Source organism: Cricetulus griseus, chromosome 10 (assembly GCF_003668045.3).
Source record: "Cricetulus griseus strain 17A/GY chromosome 10, alternate assembly CriGri-PICRH-1.0, whole genome shotgun sequence".
In the NCBI taxonomy this organism is placed as follows: Eukaryota; Metazoa; Chordata; class Mammalia; order Rodentia; family Cricetidae; genus Cricetulus; species Cricetulus griseus.
Genome location: NC_048603.1, coordinates 13,031,637 through 13,049,524, shown reverse-complemented (window position 1 = coordinate 13,049,524; position 17,888 = coordinate 13,031,637). Strand labels below are relative to the sequence as shown.

Genomic DNA, 17,888 nt, shown 5'->3' with positions numbered 1-17,888 from the left:
TACTGGATACCGCATGGGGGTTTCTGAGTGCTGTCAGGAGCTCCAGGAAACGGTTTGCCTCCATGCTCGGGCCGTGGGCAGAGGCGAAGAGAACTTTGTCTCCACTGCTGGAGCTTCAACACCAACCCCACTCTCCCAAGCTCCTGATGTTGTATCCAGGAGTCTCTGTTAAGGGCCTCACCCAAAATCGATTGGGTCAATTTCAGTTCTCTCTTTGTCAGATTATTGTCCCCGGGGTCCTGCTGACTCTCACGAGTGTATTTATGTTATTTTATGCGCAGGGTGTTTTGCCTGCATGACTGTATTCCCTGTGTGTGCAGTGCTTGAGGAGTCCAGAAGAGGGCCTCAGATCCCCAGGAACTCGAGTTTCCGGTGACTGTTAAGCCACCTGGGAACCGAACCTGGCAATCTGGAAGAGCAGCAGCCAGTGTTCTTAACCATCACCTCTCCAGACCGATTTCAAGTCCATCTTAAGAGGTACATGCTCAAGCTGGGTGGTGGTGGCGGCGGCGGCGGCGGCGGCGGCGCACGCCTTTAATCCCAGCACTAGGGAGGCAGAGGCAGGTGGATCTCTGTGAGTTCGAGGCCAGCCTGGTCTCCAGAGCGAGTGCCAGGATAGGTTCCAAAGCCACAGAGAAACCCTGTCTCGAAAAGCAAAAACAAAAAAAACCAAAAAAGCGTCTGGTCTTTAAAGAACAATTGCGTCTCCCTGGAAGTGAACGGTACACCTGGAACACAGGTGGGGCAGACGGATGGAGTAAATTCTGTGACAGACAGACAGTCACAAAAGAAAGGAGGCTAAAATAAGAAAATTGCAAGAGGAAAATGAGATTTTTTTTTTATAAGAGGCTAGAAAAGATGGAAAAGGAGGAGAGGGAGGAGAAGCAAGGGAGGGAAGTGGGGGGGAGGGGAAAAGAGGGAGGGGGGTGGGAACAGATTGCGTGGAGGGAGAGAGGAAAAGAGAGGGGGGGGGGAAGCCAGGGAAAGAGGAGTTTCATGTTGCCACAGATCGTTGCTCCCCTTAAGTGAAATCTGAACGTTAAACTGGACGCTGCGTGGTTAAGTTTTCCTCCACCTGGTAATCTTTAAACCGAGCTCCTCTACATTGACTCTAGAGGGATTCAGCGTTAGTAACCTTTATCGTGCACCCAGAATGAGAACACAGGGGAAAGCCACCCCGAGTTCCCTATCGTCTGCTCTCTTCAAGTCTCCTTTTGCTTGTAGTGCTAGCAAGGCGGTGAGGCGCAAAGAAAAGCCAATTTGTTCTCTTAAAAGAAAATGTGGGTCTCATATTAGGAAGGAATTGGGAGGGAAGATGCAGCCACGTCAAGAAAAACTTCAGTTTGTAGGTTGGATCGTTAGAGGGAAAGGTTGCTAGATTGAAAATAGACCCAGAGAGACATATCCCCGGTTGTTCTGAAGTCAGTTCTGGGATGATAATTTTGGCTTCCCTTTCTTCGTAACTAAATTATAATGTGTAGATCAACGAGAAGCCATCTGCTATCCAAGACTGAGGACCCGGAAGGTGTGGAAAGGGCTTTTAGCCGGTAGAGGTGGGGTGGGGGCTGCAGTTCCAGTGGCTCCTTGAATCGGGAAGGGCGAGACTATCAGAGGCTGGGAACCCAGGACTAAAGGCAAACACTGGGTATATATATATAGAATATATATATACTCACTGGCCCGGAACCCCTGCTGCTATTGCATCTCACGAGGGCCACTTTTCACTGTGAGGTATAGATAGCATCTACCTTTACCCCTTCTGAGGGCAGATCCTGAAAGGAGGGTTAAGTTCCTGCCGAGCCCGTTCTTCTGTGATTGTCTGTAGCACACCGATGGGCTCCATTCTATTCAGGACAGTTGGACAGAGCCCCGTTGTGCTGGGCCAGAGAAAGGAGACCTTGGTGGAAGAATGGCTTTGTGCCCTAAAGCCTCATTTTGGTTTCCATGGAAACAAGCCAGAGGTGGTACTCACCAGTTGGGGTCTTAAAGCCACAGATATCTTATCTAGAGAATCCCATCACGTAACAAATAGCCTTCAGGCAATAAATTAATGAATAAATAGATGATTTTTTTAATGCCTGCATGTATGTCTGTGTACTATCTGTGTGCCTGGTGCCTGAGGAGGCCAGAAGAGGGTAGATTCCTGGGACTGGAGTTACAGAAGGGTGTGAGCTGCTGTGTGAGCACTGAGACTCGAACCCAGGTCCTCTGGAAGATCAGCCAGTGCTCTTAACCACAGACAAATCTCTCCAGTCTCCTCAGCAATAATTTTTAACACAAAATTTACTTCACTGCCTTGAGGACTTTCGACCAAGGTTTGTCAGTCCCCGGTTGCAGTCCCCGGTTGCAGCCCTGTGCTCTTTAGAATTCCTTCTCCCCCTCTTCCGTTTTCTTCTCTACACTCTCGGATAGGAGACAAAGTGGAGGCCAGTCTGGTGTCCATTAAGATACCATTTCAAGCCAGGGGGTGGTGGCGCAGGCCACCTTTAATCCCAGGACTCGGGAAGCAGAGGCAGAGGCAGATAGATCTCTGTGAGTTTAAGGCCAGCCTGGTCTTTAGAGCTAGTTCCAGGATAGGATCCAAAGCTACACAGAGAAACCCTGTCTCGAAAAAACATAAAAAAAAAAAAAGAGCAGAGAGCCATTCAGTAAGGCCAGGCTCATAGATCTGATGGAGGCCTCAGCTCTGCGGAGACAGAATATGCTCTGACTTCAGACAGCTCCCAGAGCTCCTAGCTCTCCCCTCTCCTTTTCTTCTCTTTCTTGTGACAGGGCCTCATCTGGCCCAGGCTGACCTTGAACTCCACGTGTACCAGCCGATTAGCTTGACGTGATCTCCTCCCTCCCTCTCCCAGGTACTAGGATTACAGGTGTACACCACCACACTTGATTTTTTTTCTCTTTTTTTATTAATTCAAGTTAGGGAACAAGCTTGTTTCACATGTAAGTCCCTTCTCCCTCTCCCTCCCCTCACCCTATCCCTCCTCCCCCACCCCAACCTACCCCCACCCCATCCACCCACCACTCCCCAGGCAGGGTAGGGCCCTCAATGGGGGCTCTGCAAAGTCCACCAAATCTTCCTGTGCTGGTCCTGGGCCCTTCCCCATGTGTCCAGGGCCAGAGTGTAACCCTTCACGTGGGATGGGCTCTCAAAGTCCCTTCTTGCACCAGGGAAAAATACTAATCCACCACCAGAGGCTCCCTGGAGTGCAGAGGCCTCCTTATTGACATCCATGTTCAGGGGTCTGGATCAGTCTTGTACTGGCCTCCCGGACAGCATCTGGGGTTGATGTGCTCTCCCTTGTTCAGGCCAGCTATTTCTGTGGGTTTCTCCAACCTGGTACAGACCCCTTCGATCTTCATTCCTCCCTCGCCCACCACACTTGATTTTATGCGGTGGTAAGGATTGAACATGCGCGCTAGGCAAGGGCTTTTGCAACCGAGCTACAACCCCAGGCTTCCTTATCTGTCTCGGGGCAAGTTCTCACTGTATGTGTTGGGAACAGGCAAAAATCACTTTGTCCTAAGCGCTGCCATTTTGACTTCAGACTCCGTTTTACCTATAGGGTGAAACAAAGTTCATCAGACTCCCAAGCCCTGGAGGAGCTGGGAATCTTCCAGTAGCTGGTCCATTCCCCCCAACCCCCACCCATAGAGACAGCCGTCATGCATCTTTAGTCCTCTGGAAACATTATTGCTGTACCTAACTCAGAAGGAACACATGGTTCTGATTGGTTGTCATGAAAGCTTGCTTTGTATGTCGCCTGACAATGATGAGCACTCAAGGGAGTCCCTGATCTCTAAATCCTGATTGGTGAAGACTCTAACTGTAACTTGGCAACAAATGATTGTGATTTTTATGCTTCAATGCTTGCTTCAACGGGCATTCGGGGTCGTAGTTCAGCTCCCAAGTCTGTTCTGATCCATCAGCGCCCTCCCCTGTACCCCTTCTTTGGGGCTGCCCTGCATTAAATCTTGCCTTGCGGTTGCCTCTTGTGTCTGCTTGGGTTGATTCGGAGCCTCAGACCACAACATATAGTCCTGGCTACCCCCATCCTTCCTTCTCCTCTTAGCCTGCCACAAACAAGACTTACAGGCGTGCAGTGCCATGGCTGACTCTGCAAACGTTTCTCAGCTAGTTGGTGAATGCAAGCGCAGATTGGCTGCTGTCTAGGTTTCATGGGACCAGCGGTCTCTGAATCTTTGATGTTAAACACCAACAAGAAGAGAGTCCTTGGAAAAGCAGAGCTTTCCCCTGTAGATGACCATGTAGGAACTCTAGGAGGGAATTTTATTTGCAGGGAGCTCGTTGGTTGTAACATCAGAAGGGAAGAAAAAGGAAAGTGAAGAAATAAAAGAGGACTACCTTTGCCAAACTCAAGCTCTATGCTAGGCACATTCACAAGCGATGTCTTGTGAGAACAATTCCTGAGGCTTTCTCCTTCAGAGAGATGCTGATGCTGTGTCCAGTCTCACAAGAGCCGTGACAACATTCTGGCTGGGCAGGTGTACACAGAGCATGCGCAACCGAATAAAGGATGAACTATATTCAGGCAGAATAGATTGTGATGGTGTAAGATTTCATTGTGCTCTTAGAACGGTGTGTGATTAAAAGATGAATTGTTTCTGGGTGGTGGTGGTACACACCTTTAATCCCAGCACTCGGGAGGCAGAGGCAGGTGAGGTGGGTCTCTGTGAGTTCAAGGCCAGCCTGGTCTACAGAGCGAGTGCCAGGACAGGTTCCAAAGCTACACAGAGAAACCCTGTCTCGAAGACCCAAACAACAACAACAAAACCCATGAATTGTTTATTACACAAGACAGTGTTGGACTTTAGTTGACTGCAACTAGCTAAACAGAAAAAAAAGTCAAATTAAAAGGGGGGACAACTAAGTCTCCACTTGTCTTTCTAGACCCCTGCACCCAGCGAATACTACTTTCCTCCTCAGTAACTGGCCATCCTTTCAACTCCAGATTCTCTGTCCATCCATCCTCCGCTTGATTTTTGAGTGACAGTTCTAGGATGCTGGTGAGATGTGGCTTCCCTTACCCCCTTTTCACAATAAGCCTAAACCCCTTCCTTTGGTCTTTCCCCAACTTGTCTGGCTCCGGTCTGCTCTACCTCATCCCACACTCAAGTAGTTTCCTTTGCTCACCAGGTCGGAATTCCAGGGCTTGCTTTGATTTTTCTAGAGCTCTCCAATCAACTTCCAACCCAAGCACCTCTGTTCCGGCCACTCTTCAGGTGTGGACATTGCCAAACAGCTGGTTATGAAAAAGTTCCCTGCTGCTGAAGTGAAGGAAACACGGTCTCTGCTAGAGATGTTGAGATTTCTCTTTGGGAGCTGGTTCTTGTTGACTTCACCATCATCATTGTCGTTGTCATCAGTTTGATATTGGATAGTACCACAGGACCTCACGAAGACCCAATGATTTTTATACCAAGATATTCAGGGGAGGAAGCAAAAGGTATCGGAGGGCCTCCACAGGCGGGTGGAGTCAGCCATCCTGGGTAACTGCTTACCTTCTACCTCAGAGATTGCAGAGGCCAGCTGGGGCAGCCTAGAGGAAAAACAACCCCGGGGCCTTGTCTGGAGTCTCCAAGTCTGTGATCCTTTCTCCCCCATAGACTCGGCTAAGTGCCCGCCCCAGGGATCTCCATCGGAGACTGGACTCTTCTTAGCTTGAACCTAGTCCCTACAAGAGGCTGCGTTATTACTATTCAGTGAGCATTCCTTGGAGTCCCCGCTGGTGCACGGTCCTGGTGGTCTTTTGCTTTCTTGGGAACAAAATTCAGAAGAAGGTCCTGAAGCTGCAGACCCGGCAGGGGTGTTAGCGACAAGTGTCTAACTGCGCTGGCTGAAATCATGGGCGCTGCTTCCTACCCACCCTGCCAACAGGCACTGACTCTAACCTAACTTTCGGTGAAAACACCGTCTCCCCAATTTTCTAGTGCTGTTCATCCATTGCTTTTTAGAACAAGTGGCCAGAAATCTTGGGTGGCTTTCTGGGAGCTTCGGAGCTATCCGGAATGAGGTAGCTTGATAGATAGAACGATGCATGGCTAGATGCATCAGCTTGGTGGGTGCATGGGCGGACTGAGGATGGATGGATGGATGGATGGATGGATGGATGGATGATGGATGATGGATGGGAACCCGGGAGGTCCACCGAAGACGGAAGACGGACCCCTTTTTCTCTTCCCACCACCTGTCTGCTACTCCTTACCATGGCCTCTCCTAGAGCCCTGAAGGAGGGACTTGCAGAGGGGAGGTGGGAGAGGCGAGCTTGGGGGAGCCGGGGAAGGAGAGTGGAGAGGAGGAGGGCCTTGGAGGCGGAGAGGAGGGGCGGCGGGCGCCCAGGGAGCCTGGCCTTGGCAGCCACTCTGGCGGTTAGGGGGACCGATGTCGCTGCCCCTGCGGCCGCCTCCTCGCGGGCCGGAGCTGCGTCGCCCAGGCTGAGCCGCAGCCGCAGCCGCAGCCGCAGCGCAAGCCGAGCGAGCGGCCGCCGCCGGGCTCGCCCGCAACACGGGAGGATGGGCTGCGGCGGGAGCCGGGCTGATGCCATCGAGCCCCGCTACTACGAGAGCTGGACCCGGGAGACCGAGTCCACCTGGCTCACCTACACCGACTCGGACGCGCTGCCCAGCGCTGCGGCCACGGACAGCGGCCCCGAGGCGGCGGGAGGCCTGCACGCGGGTGAGTGAGCCCCGCACCCGCGAGGCCCGGCTGCCCGCGGGCAGCGAGCTGGAGCTGCAGGGGAGCCCGGGGCAGCCAGGAACCCCGTGGCGTGGCGTGGTGGCGGCTGGGGTGATGGAGACAGAGGGACAGAGTAGGACCTGCCGGCTGACCAGCTGGCAGACTCAAGCCCAGGTCAAGGAGAGCGGCTTCCCAGAGGACTGCGCTAACCCTCTGCATCCCTGCCACCCAGCACTTTTGGCCTGGGGCCCAGGCGTGGGTGGGTGGGTGGGTGGGTTGGGAGGACAGCCCACTTCAGTCACAAACCTAGCCCTCAGCCCACTCCTGGCTTCCCGTCTGAGCCCGTGGGCCTTTACCCAGCTGTGGTCCAGCCTACCTTCTGGCCATCTGTGTACTCAACTGGCTGATTCTCCATGCACTGGGCCCTCACACCTTGGGTGTATGGACGAGATTCTTGAGCAGATGCGTCTGGGTGGAGCCTTCTTGCCTCCTCCCCTATCCCTCCTGTTGGGAATGAACCCCAAGGCTGGTCTTCAAATTCCTAACCCAGCTCAGAGCCCACCCGCCCACCACCCGCGCTACTGTCACTTTCCAGGCAGTTATGTCATGGTAAAGGGCTTCTCTCCTTACTCCAAGACGCTTGGATGCTTTCTGTGCAGCAAGACATTAAAGATTTTGATTATAAAGATTCTCACAGGTCATTCCTTGGACAGCGGAAATCCAACAAGGATATGCAGAGAAGTTTCTGGTCTTGTCACAAGTCAGGGTTTGAGTTTAAAGCAGACGCTCATAAATCACAAACATATTGCAGAGGTAGCTACTGTTGAGGTAGACTGACCTGTGACCCTACATGTGTCGGTGATACCACAAGGAAAAACAATAAAACCTCACCGCTTGTTACATAGATCAATATTTGGGTTTTTAAAGTTCTGCTGCCTGATCCCATTGCGTTGGCATTAGTTTAATCTTGGGAATAGACATCCCCACCTTTGGCACCAACACTCGATCCTTTTATTTATTTATTTTTTTTTAAGGACACCGGATCTAGCTTTATTGTCCAGACTGGCCTTGAGCTCCTGGTCTCAAACATTTTCCCTTCTCCAGCCTCCTCCCCTGTAGCTGGGAGAAAGGCATAAGCCTCCCCTGGCTTGCCTGGGAAAACTGTGGTAACACTGGATTTATGTTAAATGAATCAGTGGCCACAGTGGTTGTTTTGTGCTGCTGCTGTGTTCAGCAGGTCCCCAAAGGATGTTTTGGCTGAATTTGGTATCAGAAGGAAGATGACAAGAGCCTCTCTGAAGGCTTTGTAAATGTTAGCTGTGACAGCGTTTTCCAAGAAAGCGACATACTTCCCCGTAAAGATCAGCTAACAGAACAAAGTGCGTCTTGGAAGAAGAGCTGTTTGGGTGGCGCACGGTGTACACGTGTGTGCATGTGTTCATTGTACGGTGTCAGAGTTGTTACGGATTGGCTCAAAAGGCACACACATGTTCCTCAAGTCTCTCCCAAAATTAATTCACTAATTTCAGTCTATGTATTATAAAATCTGGTTCCTGCAACAGGTGAGACAAGGGATAGGCACACTCATTGGTGGAATCTTTCTTTTTCTTTTTCCTTTTTCTTTTAGAGGTTTTTTATTATGTATACAGTGTTCTGTCTGCATGTTTGCCTGCAGGCAGAAGAGGGCACCAGATCTCATTATAGATGGCTGTGTGAGCCACCGTGTGGTTGCTGGGAATTGAACTCAGGACCAGTGCTCTTAACCACTGAGCCATCTCTCCAGCCCCCGGTGGAGTCTTTCTAAACAGGAACAGCCTTACAATGTAGATGGTTCAGTGTCATTCAGAGGAGGGAGGGAGGACCTCATTTCCAGGCCAGGGACGGTGTCTTAAATGGACAGCAGCACTTCAATTCCCTGGAAATTTCAATCCGTCTCAGAGTGGAGGGGTGTTTCTGAAATCAAGAATGAACAAGGTTTGCATGAGCCCATATGCCATCTATTTATTGAACAACTATGATGTGTTGCAGATTCCTTTAGTCTCTGGACTTACCACGTAGAGTTGACCCAGTGTAGTGGGTATATATATTCGTTTTCTGCCTCTGCCTATGGAATTACCGTACACTGAACGGCTTAAAGCAGACCACATTACTGATTCAGTTCCCAAGGTTGGAACACAGGGCACTGCTTGGCTAGATCTTTGCTTAGGATCGCAAGACTTCAGACAAGGTGTCGTCAGGCTGTACTCCTGATATTAACTAACTAACTAATTAATTAGTTTTCCCCAGCCAGACCACAGTTTCACCTCCCTCCCTCTTCTCCTCCCAGTCCCATCCCATCCACGCCTTCTCCTTTCTCTTCAGAAGAGTGCAGGCCTCCCATGGATATCAGCAGCCATGGCATATCAAGTTGCTGTAAGACTAGGTACCTCCTCTCCTATTAAGCTTGGACAAGGCAACTCACTAGCAAAGGGTCCCAAAAGCAGGTAACAGAGCCAGAGACAGCCTCTGCTGCCACTGGTAGGAGTCCCACAAGAAGACCAAACTAGACAACTGTCTAGCTTGTAGAAGGCCTAGGTCAGTCCCATGCAGGCTCCTTGGTTGTCAGTTCGGTCTCTGTGAGCTCCTGTGGAGCCCAGGTTCATTGATTCTGTGGGCTTTCTTGTGATGCCCTTGACCCCTCTGGCTTCTACAATCCTTCATTCTCCTCTTTTGCAGGCTTCCTTGAGGTCCACCTAATGCTTGACTGTGGGTCTCTGCATCTGTTTCCATCAGTTGTTGGGTGAAGCCTCTCTGATGACTACTGGGCTAGCCACCAATCTATGAGTATAATAGAATATCATTAGGAATCATTTCATTGACTTTTTTGACTTTTTTTTTTTTTGCCAGTCATGTTTGGTTCTATCCTAGGTCTCTGGACTGTCCAGTCTCTGGGTCCTGGCCCTCCAGGCAATGTCAATGGTGGGTTTCTTCTCATAGCATGGGTCTCAAGCTGGACCAGTCATTGGTTGGCCTCTTCCATCATTTCTGGGCCACCTTTGTCCCAGCATGTCTTGTGGGCAGGGCAGAGGTTATGACAGCCTAACTCTTATGGAGCGCATTGCTATTGGGTGGGGACTGAAGAGGGGCTTCTTTGCTGTGTTTTTACAGCCTGGAAACAATCATCGTTAGTCAGCTTGGGTCATCTGAGAAAGATAGAAATCTGCTGGGTTTCTGCCACTCTGGGCCAGTAGCCAGGATTCTTTTTTCCTCCTGGCCACACTGCCTCGTATGTCCCCTATGGGAGCTTTTCTAGTGAACCCAACCCCACGGCCTGTGGTGCCCATGCTATATAGGGAGCCAGAGCACCGGTCTCTGCATATAACAACCCTTTTCTGACGAGGCAGCCAAATGGAAGAGCTGGGTTCAAGACAGTGCAGGTTGTAAAATAACCAAGACGCCTTTGTTCTAGGAACGAGGGCTGGAAAGGACCCTCGAGGTCATCTGTGCAGGGCAAATGGAATCTCAGAACAATTGTCCCCATATGGAAACTCCCTCAACCATGCACCTCAGTACTCAGGAGTCCCTTCTTCCTTCGTGTCAAATGGGAACCGCCTTTCTCTTGGTGACCTTAACCGGAGGGCTAACTCCTCTCTGTCTCCGGCACTTAGGGCATATGTGTCTCAACACTGGGCTCCATGAAGGTTTTCTCCAGAAGGCTGAGAATCAACTGATAAAGGCTTTTACCTGATGAGCAGGTACTCGGTCTACCCTACCCCTCAGCTGCCTCAGCTTTCTCACCATTCTCTGTTTGTTCTCCTCCTTGCAGCCTTTGCAACCCGACATCCCCCAACCTGAGTCAGCTTATCAAGATTCTCCCAGGTGTGGTTCTCACCCTACAGCTTCCGTTAAAAAAAGTCTCTCTTCCAGCTTTAACCCACTCTGTGGAAACGTGCGGCCCAGCCTAAAGAGTCCACAGGCTCCCCACATCCCAGTTCCGAAACCATCTCTACTGAGAGCTCCTTCTCGGCACAGCCTCTCACTTCGACTTCAACCCGTCTTCTAGACGGAGGGCGTGTCACCTGACAAACGTTCCATTAGCATTGTGGAAGCTTTCTGCACTTCACTGTGGGTGGTGGGAGGCTTATTTTTATGCTGGTTCCACAACTGAGTTTCTTGTCTGTCTGTCTGTCTGTCTGTCTGTCTGTCTGTCTGTCTGTGTCTCTCTCTCTCTCTCTCTCTCTCTCTCTCTCTCTCTCTCTCTCTCTCTCTCTCTTTCTTTTTGACTTTTCCAGACAGGGTTTCTCTGTAGGTTTTGGAGCCTATCCTGGAACTCTCTTTGAAGACCAGGCTGGCCTAGAACTCACAGAGATCCGCCTTTCTCTGCCTGAGTGCTGGGATTAAAGGCGTGCGCCACCACCGCCCGGCTACAACTGAGTTTCTTGTCCCCCCCCCCCCCCCAATTCATCTCACTCACAACCGATCCTGAGCAGCCAGCAGAATGCAATTAAGTTTTTGGATCCCACTATCAGTAGGTTGGGATTGAAGACCTAGCTGAAGCTATGGCAACTGGTACCCTTTACCTGCCCATATTTCCAAACTTATTACAGAGGCAGATGGAATCAGCCTGGCATGAATTGATTCCCATAAAACCAGTTTGCTGGATTGATTATTTTGTTTTACTTCTGTTGTGGGAGGGGGGACTCTCCAAGGGGGGAGAGAGTGTGGTTGCTACGACCCGCCCGGTGTAGTTGTTCCATACACCAGTGTCCTCTTAGTGCCATCTCCAGTTCATTGCCAGCCTCTCCTTAAAATTACAAATGCCTCCCATAATTTTTTTCTAATCTATTTAGAGAGTAAAACACCTCAAATTTTTCTCAAGTAGTTCTTTGCAGTTTTAAATAATTGCATTAGCAGATGGCACGTTGGAGAGTTTGGGCAGATGATTTACCTAGATGAGCTGGAAGGCAGACATATTGAAAGTATTTAGTATTATCATTAGCTACCATTTACTGATGGCTTCTGAAGGGTCAGGCATTCTGTGGTTGGCATTTAGTGGAAGTCACCCCACTTAATGCATACAACAAGGATGAAATGGGAACCATTGCCTCATGTGTTTTATAAGCCAGGGAAAGAGGCTTAGAGTGCCACGAGCAGCTTCTCCATCCCAGAACTGGGATCCTGCTTTCAAATCCCACTGTGGAGGTTTGAAAGAAAATGGCTCCAGAGGGAGTGGCACTATTAGGAGGTGTGGCCTTGTTGGGTAGGTGTGGCCTTGTTGGGTAGGTGTGGCCTTGTTGGGTAGGTGTGGCCTTGTTGGGTAGGTGTGGCCTTGTTGAGTAGGTGTGGCCTTGTTGGGTAGGTGTGGCCTTGTTGAGTAGGTGTGGCCTTGTTGGGTAGGTGTGGTCTTGTTGGAGTAGGTGTGGTCTTGTTGGAGTAGGTGTGGCCTTGCTGGAGTAGGTGTGGCTTTGTTGGAGTAGGTGTGGCCTTGTTGGGTAGGTGTGGCCTTGTTGGAGTAGGTGTGGCCTTGTTGGAGTAGGTGTGGTCTTGTTGGAGTAGGTGTGGCCTTGTTGGAGTAGGTGTGGCCTTGTTGGGTAGGTGTGGCCTTGTTGGAGTAGGTGTGGTCTTGTTGGAGTAGGTGTGGCCTTGCTGGAGTAGGTGTGGCCTTGCTGGAGTAGGTGTGGCCTTGTTGAGTAGGTGTGGCCTTGTTGGGTAGGTGTGGCCTTGTTGAGTAGGTGTGGCCTTGTTGGAGTAGGTGTGGCCTTGTTGGGTAGGTGTGGCCTTGCTGGAGTAGGTGTGGCCTTGTTGGAGTAGGTGTGGCCTTGTTGGAGTAGGTGTGGTCTTGTTGGAGTAGGTGTGGCCTTGCTGGAGTAGGTGTGGCCTTGTTGGAGTAGGTGTGGCCTTGCTGGAGTAGGTGTGGCCTTGTTGGAGTAGGTGTGGTCTTGTTGGAGTAGGTGTGGCCTTGTTGGGTAGGTGTGGCCTTGTTGGAGTAGGTGTGGCCTTGTTGGAGTAGGTGTGGCCTTGTTGGAGTAGGTGTGGCCTTGTTGGAGTAGGTGTGGCCTTGCTGGAGTAGGTGTGGCCTTGTTGGAGTAGGTGTGGCCTTGTTGGAGTAGGTGTGGCCTTGTTGGAGTAGGTGTGGCCTTGTTGGGTAGGTGTGGCCTTGTTGAGTAGGTGTGGCCTTGTTGGGTAGGTGTGGTCTTGTTGGAGTAGGTGTGGTCTTGTTGGAGTAGGTGTGGCCTTGCTGGAGTAGGTGTGGCCTTGTTGGAGTAGGTGTGGCCTTGTTGGAGTAGGTGTGGCCTTGTTGGAGTAGGTGTGGCCTTGTTGGAGTAGGTGTGGCCTTGCTGGAGTAGGTGTGGCCTTGTTGGAGTAGGTGTGGCCTTGCTGGAGTAGGTGTGGCCTTGCTGGAGTAGGTGTGGCCTTGCTGGAGTAGGTGTGGCCTTGCTGGAGTAGGTGTGGTCTTGTTGGAGTAGGTGTGGCCTTGTTGGGTAGGTGTGGCCTTGTTGGAGTAGGTGTGGCCTTGTTGGAGTAGGTGTGGCCTTGTTGGAGTAGGTGTGGCCTTGTTGGAGTAGGTGTGGCCTTGCTGGAGTAGGTGTGGCCTTGCTGGAGTAGGTGTGGTCTTGTTGGAGTAGGTGTGGCCTTGTTGGGTAGGTGTGGCCTTGTTGGAGTAGGTGTGGCCTTGTTGGAGTAGGTGTGGCCTTGTTGGAGTAGGTGTGGCCTTGTTGGAGTAGGTGTGGCCTTGCTGGAGTAGGTGTGGCCTTGTTGGAGTAGGTGTGGCCTTGTTGGAGTAGGTGTGGCCTTGCTGGAGTAGGTGTGGCCTTGCTGGAGTAGGTGTGGCCTTGCTGGAGTAGGTGTGGCCTTGCTGGAGTAGGTGTGGTCTTGTTGGAGTAGGTGTGGCCTTGTTGGAGTAGGTGTGGCCTTGTTGGAGTAGGCGTGGCCTTGTTGGAGTAGGCGTGGCCTTGTTGGAGTAGGTGTGGCCTTGTTGGGTAGGTGTGGCCTTGCTGGAGTAGGTGTGGCCTTGTTGGGTAGGTGTGGCCTTGTGGAGTAGGTGTGGCCTTGTGGAGTAGGTGTGGCCTTGCTGGAGTAGGTGTGGCCTTGCTGGAGTAGGTGTGGCCTTGTTGGAGGAGGTGTGGTCTTGTTGGAGTAGGTGTGGCCTTGTGGAGTAGGTGTGGCCTTGCTGGAGTAGGTGTGGCCTTGTTGGAGGCAGTGTGTCACTGCGCGGGTGGGCTTTGAGGTCTCTTTTCTCAAGCTTCACTCAGTGTGACGGTGAGTCAACTTCCTGCTGCCTTCCATCAAGATGTAGCCAGCACCACACCTGCCCGAAGGCTGCCATGCCCCCATCCAGATGACAATGCCCTGAAACTCTGATACCAAGCCACCACCTCAATTAAATGTCTTCTTGTAAGAGTCACCGTGGTCATGGTGTCTCTTCACAGCAATAAAAACCCCTAACTAAGACAACCGGCTCTCCAACAATTGACACGGAGACTTACTATTAATTATAAATGATAGCTTAGGCGTGTTACTAGCTAGCTCTTGCGACTTAATGGTTGGGTGCAACAGCGCCTGACTTGGAAGGGCCTGGTGGGGACAGGATAGCTTTCTCTCCATCATCAAGGTCTTTACCTGGCTTCTGCTCTCAGAAGTTCAGGATGCCTTCCTCTATTATATGAGCGCCTCATCAGTAAACTTGGTTGTTCTTGGCTGAATCTTTGTGCCTTTGTGTGTTTGGCCCAGAGCTTCTTGTCCCAGAGTTGAGAACATGGATTTCTGATGCCTGAGCCCTCTGTGGTACTTTGTTATTTATTTATTTATTTATTTATTTATTTATTTATTTATTTATCATGTATACAGTGCACGCCAGAAGAGGGCACCAGATCACATTACAGATGGCTGTGAGCCACCATGTGGTTGCTGGGAATTGAACTCAGAACCTCTGGAAGAACAGTCAGTGCTCTTAACCCCTGAACCATCTCTCCAGCCTCCCTCTGTGGTACTTTGTTACAACAGCATTGGTAAACTCCTCCTAACGTGTTGTGAATACAGACACTGGACACCGGAAATGGTGAGAGGGTTTCCAGTGTCTTCCTTCCGTTTCCTCCCAAGATCGTGTCCATTTCTCTGCCGTTCAGATCTGAGCAGCTGTTTTTAGGAGGAAGAAACTGAGGTCAGGCGAGCATAACAGATGGAGCAAGGTCACACAGCCCAGAAAGCAGAACGGCTGATGGGAACTCAGCTCTCTGTGTTCTAAACCTTGGGCAGCATCGACACTACCATGACTGTGACTTCCCCCCTGGGATCTCAAGCCCTCCTCTCCCCCATGTGCTTGGTGTTTTGCTTTTTATATTAGGAACCCCTTTGTGGGTGCCTCCTTCCAGCATGTGTGTGACTAAGGGCTGGGATCCTGTATCCCTGTGCACTGAACATGCCCCTCCCCGTGCTTTGGTGGCCCATGTGTGTCCGGCTCTACGGCGCAGCACTGCAGGGGATGCTTGGGGACTTGCCAGGTGCCATTAGAGACACTAGAGATGATGCTATTAGAAGATGCTATTCTTCTCTGGGAAGAATAGCAGATTTCTGATTTCAAATGGAACTTATATTCCTTATTTAAAAAAAAAAAAAGAAAAAAAGTGGGAACTGGAGAGATGGATGGCTTTAGACTTTGAGAGTGAAACCCAACGCAGCTCTTGCAGAAGACCCAGCGGAACTCTCAGCAGCAACATCAGGCTGCTCACAAACTGAAACTCCAGCTCCAGGGAGATCCAGCGTCTCTGGTCTCTAAAGGCACCTGCACTCACGTGTGGTGAGTGCACGGACAGACAGACAGACAGACAATTTAAAGTGTGTGGAACTGTTGGGAGTGTGAGCCTAGTTTGGCAGGAGGAAAGTCCTGATGAGCGAAGGGACTTTTCTCCCTTCATTTTCTTTCAATATGAAGCAAAAGTAGTTGAGTGTGGGCAGGTTATATACAGAGCAAATATACCTGGTGATGAATACATCCTGTGTATGTAGACGTTCCGTGCTCTGCAGTGTGGGGGGCGTGTTATCTTACATTCCCCACCCATCTGTTTTCTGGGAGGTACAGTCTATGATGCGGAAGCAAGAAGGCCTCTGTCTTACTTACTCAGACTTTCTGTTGCTGTGATGAAACACCGTGACTAAAGCGACTTGGCGGGAGGGGGAGGGGTTTACTTGGCTTTCACTTCCACTGCTCATCATTGAAGGATGGGAACTCCGACAGCGCAGGAACCTGGAGGCAGGAGCTGATGCAGAGGCCACGGAGGGGAGCTGCTCGCTGGCTTGCTCCTCTCGTTTTGTTCATCCTGCTTTCTTACAGAACCCAAGACCACCAGCCCAGGGAAGACAACACCCACAATGGGCTGCCCTATCTGGCTTTCTCCGACAGCCAGCCCCCAAATCATGACACGGAGGCTTGTTATTAGTTATGAAGGCTTGGCCTTGGTTTAGGCTTATCCGATATGACTTATAACTTAAATCAACCTGTTTCTCTTCATCTATGTTTGTCTTGGGGCTTTTTACCTTTCTTTCATTCTGTGTTTCCTTCTTTCCTGCCTCCTCTGCCTGGCAGCTGCCTGGCTGGCTCTGGGTGTCTCCCTCGCTTTCTCCCTCATTCTCTCTGGAGTCTAGATTCCTCCTCCTACTTATTCTCTCTGTCCACTAGCCCCGCCTACCACTTTATTGCCTACCTATTGGCTGGTCAGCTTTTTATTTGACCAATTGGGTGCTTTAGGCAGACAAGGCGAAACAAATGCAAGACATCTTTACATAGTAAAGTAATATTCCACAACATTTCCTCCTTTTCGTCTAAATAAAAAGAAAAGTTTTTTAACTTTAACAAGGCTGGGCCCTCCCCTATCAATCACTACAGAAATGCTCTACAGGCTAGCCTACAGTTTGACATTATGAAGGCATTTTCTTAATTGAGGTTCCCTCCTCTTGGGCGACTTGTGTCAAGTTAACATAAAACTATCCAGCACAGCCACTGTGTGCCAGTGGGGCGTAGTTGAGTCTAAAATGCCCATGGGGTCAGGCAGGTTGGCCATTCTCTATTCTGTCTGGTACAACGCCATCCATTCCCAGCTCTGGGCCTCTGGTCCTATAGGGCATGTGGTATGCCATGTCTGGCCATGAGGCTTTTGTGTGAGGAAGCAAAGCCGGAACAAAACCATCTGCTGTACAGATGGTGCAAAGTCCCCCAGACTCTGGGTCTGGTTAGCCTTCCTTCCTGGTGACGCTGTGCGTCTTGGTTTTCCTTAATGTCTACATCAGCATTTTAGTGGGCAGTTAAGCTAAGCTGAGTCAGTGCTGTTAGCCAGATGCCTGTGGCTGGGATCCAACCAAGAACATACTGGTCTTCTCCAAACTACTGCTCTGGGCTTTGATGCAGCCACACTCAGGGGACCACACAGACAGACAGACAGATGCAGTCTTTCTGTTTAAGCTTCCTGCACTTCCTCCCTATGCTACCAACCCAGCACCTCCTGTGTTCCATGACCCTGAGCCCCCCCCCTACACACACATCTCTCCATCTCACCTTCCTTGCTGCTTTGCTGGAAGACAGCACAGTTATGTAGTTAAGGAATCCGAGTTTTACCACAGGCATTAGCTGTGTGGCCTTGAGCCTCACACAAAGGTTTTAGCCATCCTGGGCTTCAGTTCTTCTCTGGTGGAAGTCTCTGAATAATTAACACAGTCACGAGGACACTTGGAGTCTCAGCACTGGGCACAGCCTATCACCCAGGACCTCTTTGCTTCACCTTCCTAGGCTTCTTTGTGTTTACCGTGCCGAGTCTGGGGTCACTCTGCTCCTCTGCTTCCTATACCCCTATGTCTGAGCTGCTGGGGATGGGAGTGTGGGGGGAGGAGAGGGGATGTCTGGGAGGTGGGCTTGTCACTGCAGCCCAGCGAGTCTAATTTTCACGTCATAGGGGGAATAATGTTGCCCTCCCTCCCTACCTCCCTCCTTCCCTCTCTGTCTTTCTGTGTCTCCCTCCCTCCCTCCCTCCCTCCTCCCTCCCTCCCTCCCTCTCTCTTTCAGACAGGTCCCACTGTGCGGACCAGATTCCAGATTATCCTTGAATTCTCCCCATCCTTCCTAAGTACTGGAATTATAGGTACAAAACCACAAAGACTAGCAGAGGGAACAATCTTTTAAATGCTTGTCAAGTCCTGTTATTCTTGGTCAATATTTCTAATG

The 17,888-nt window shown here is 50.7% G+C and overlaps 1 protein-coding gene and 1 non-coding gene across 2 annotated transcripts; both read left to right on the top strand.

The window, feature by feature from the left end:
* The first annotated feature begins 276 nt into the window (after positions 1–276).
* Positions 277–5,992, top strand: Baalc. Its single transcript, XR_004771295.1, has 3 exons — positions 277–477; positions 4,913–5,028; positions 5,159–5,992. It is a non-coding gene; the product is annotated as a BAALC binder of MAP3K1 and KLF4 (transcript).
* Positions 5,993–6,434: 442 nt separating this feature from the next.
* On the top strand, positions 6,435–6,915 carry LOC118239365 (brain and acute leukemia cytoplasmic protein). Its single transcript, XM_035449641.1, has one exon. It carries the CDS (start codon positions 6,535–6,537, stop codon positions 6,703–6,705), a length of 171 nt encoding a protein of 56 aa, XP_035305532.1. The 5' UTR covers positions 6,435–6,534; the 3' UTR covers positions 6,706–6,915.
* The last annotated feature ends 10,973 nt before the right edge of the window (positions 6,916–17,888 follow it).

Bases quoted from the DNA above. Each gene is read 5' to 3' on its own strand.
- LOC118239365 (XM_035449641.1), top strand. From the start codon at position 6,535: ATGGGCTGCGGCGGGAGCCGGGCTGATGCCATCGAGCCCCGCTACTAC.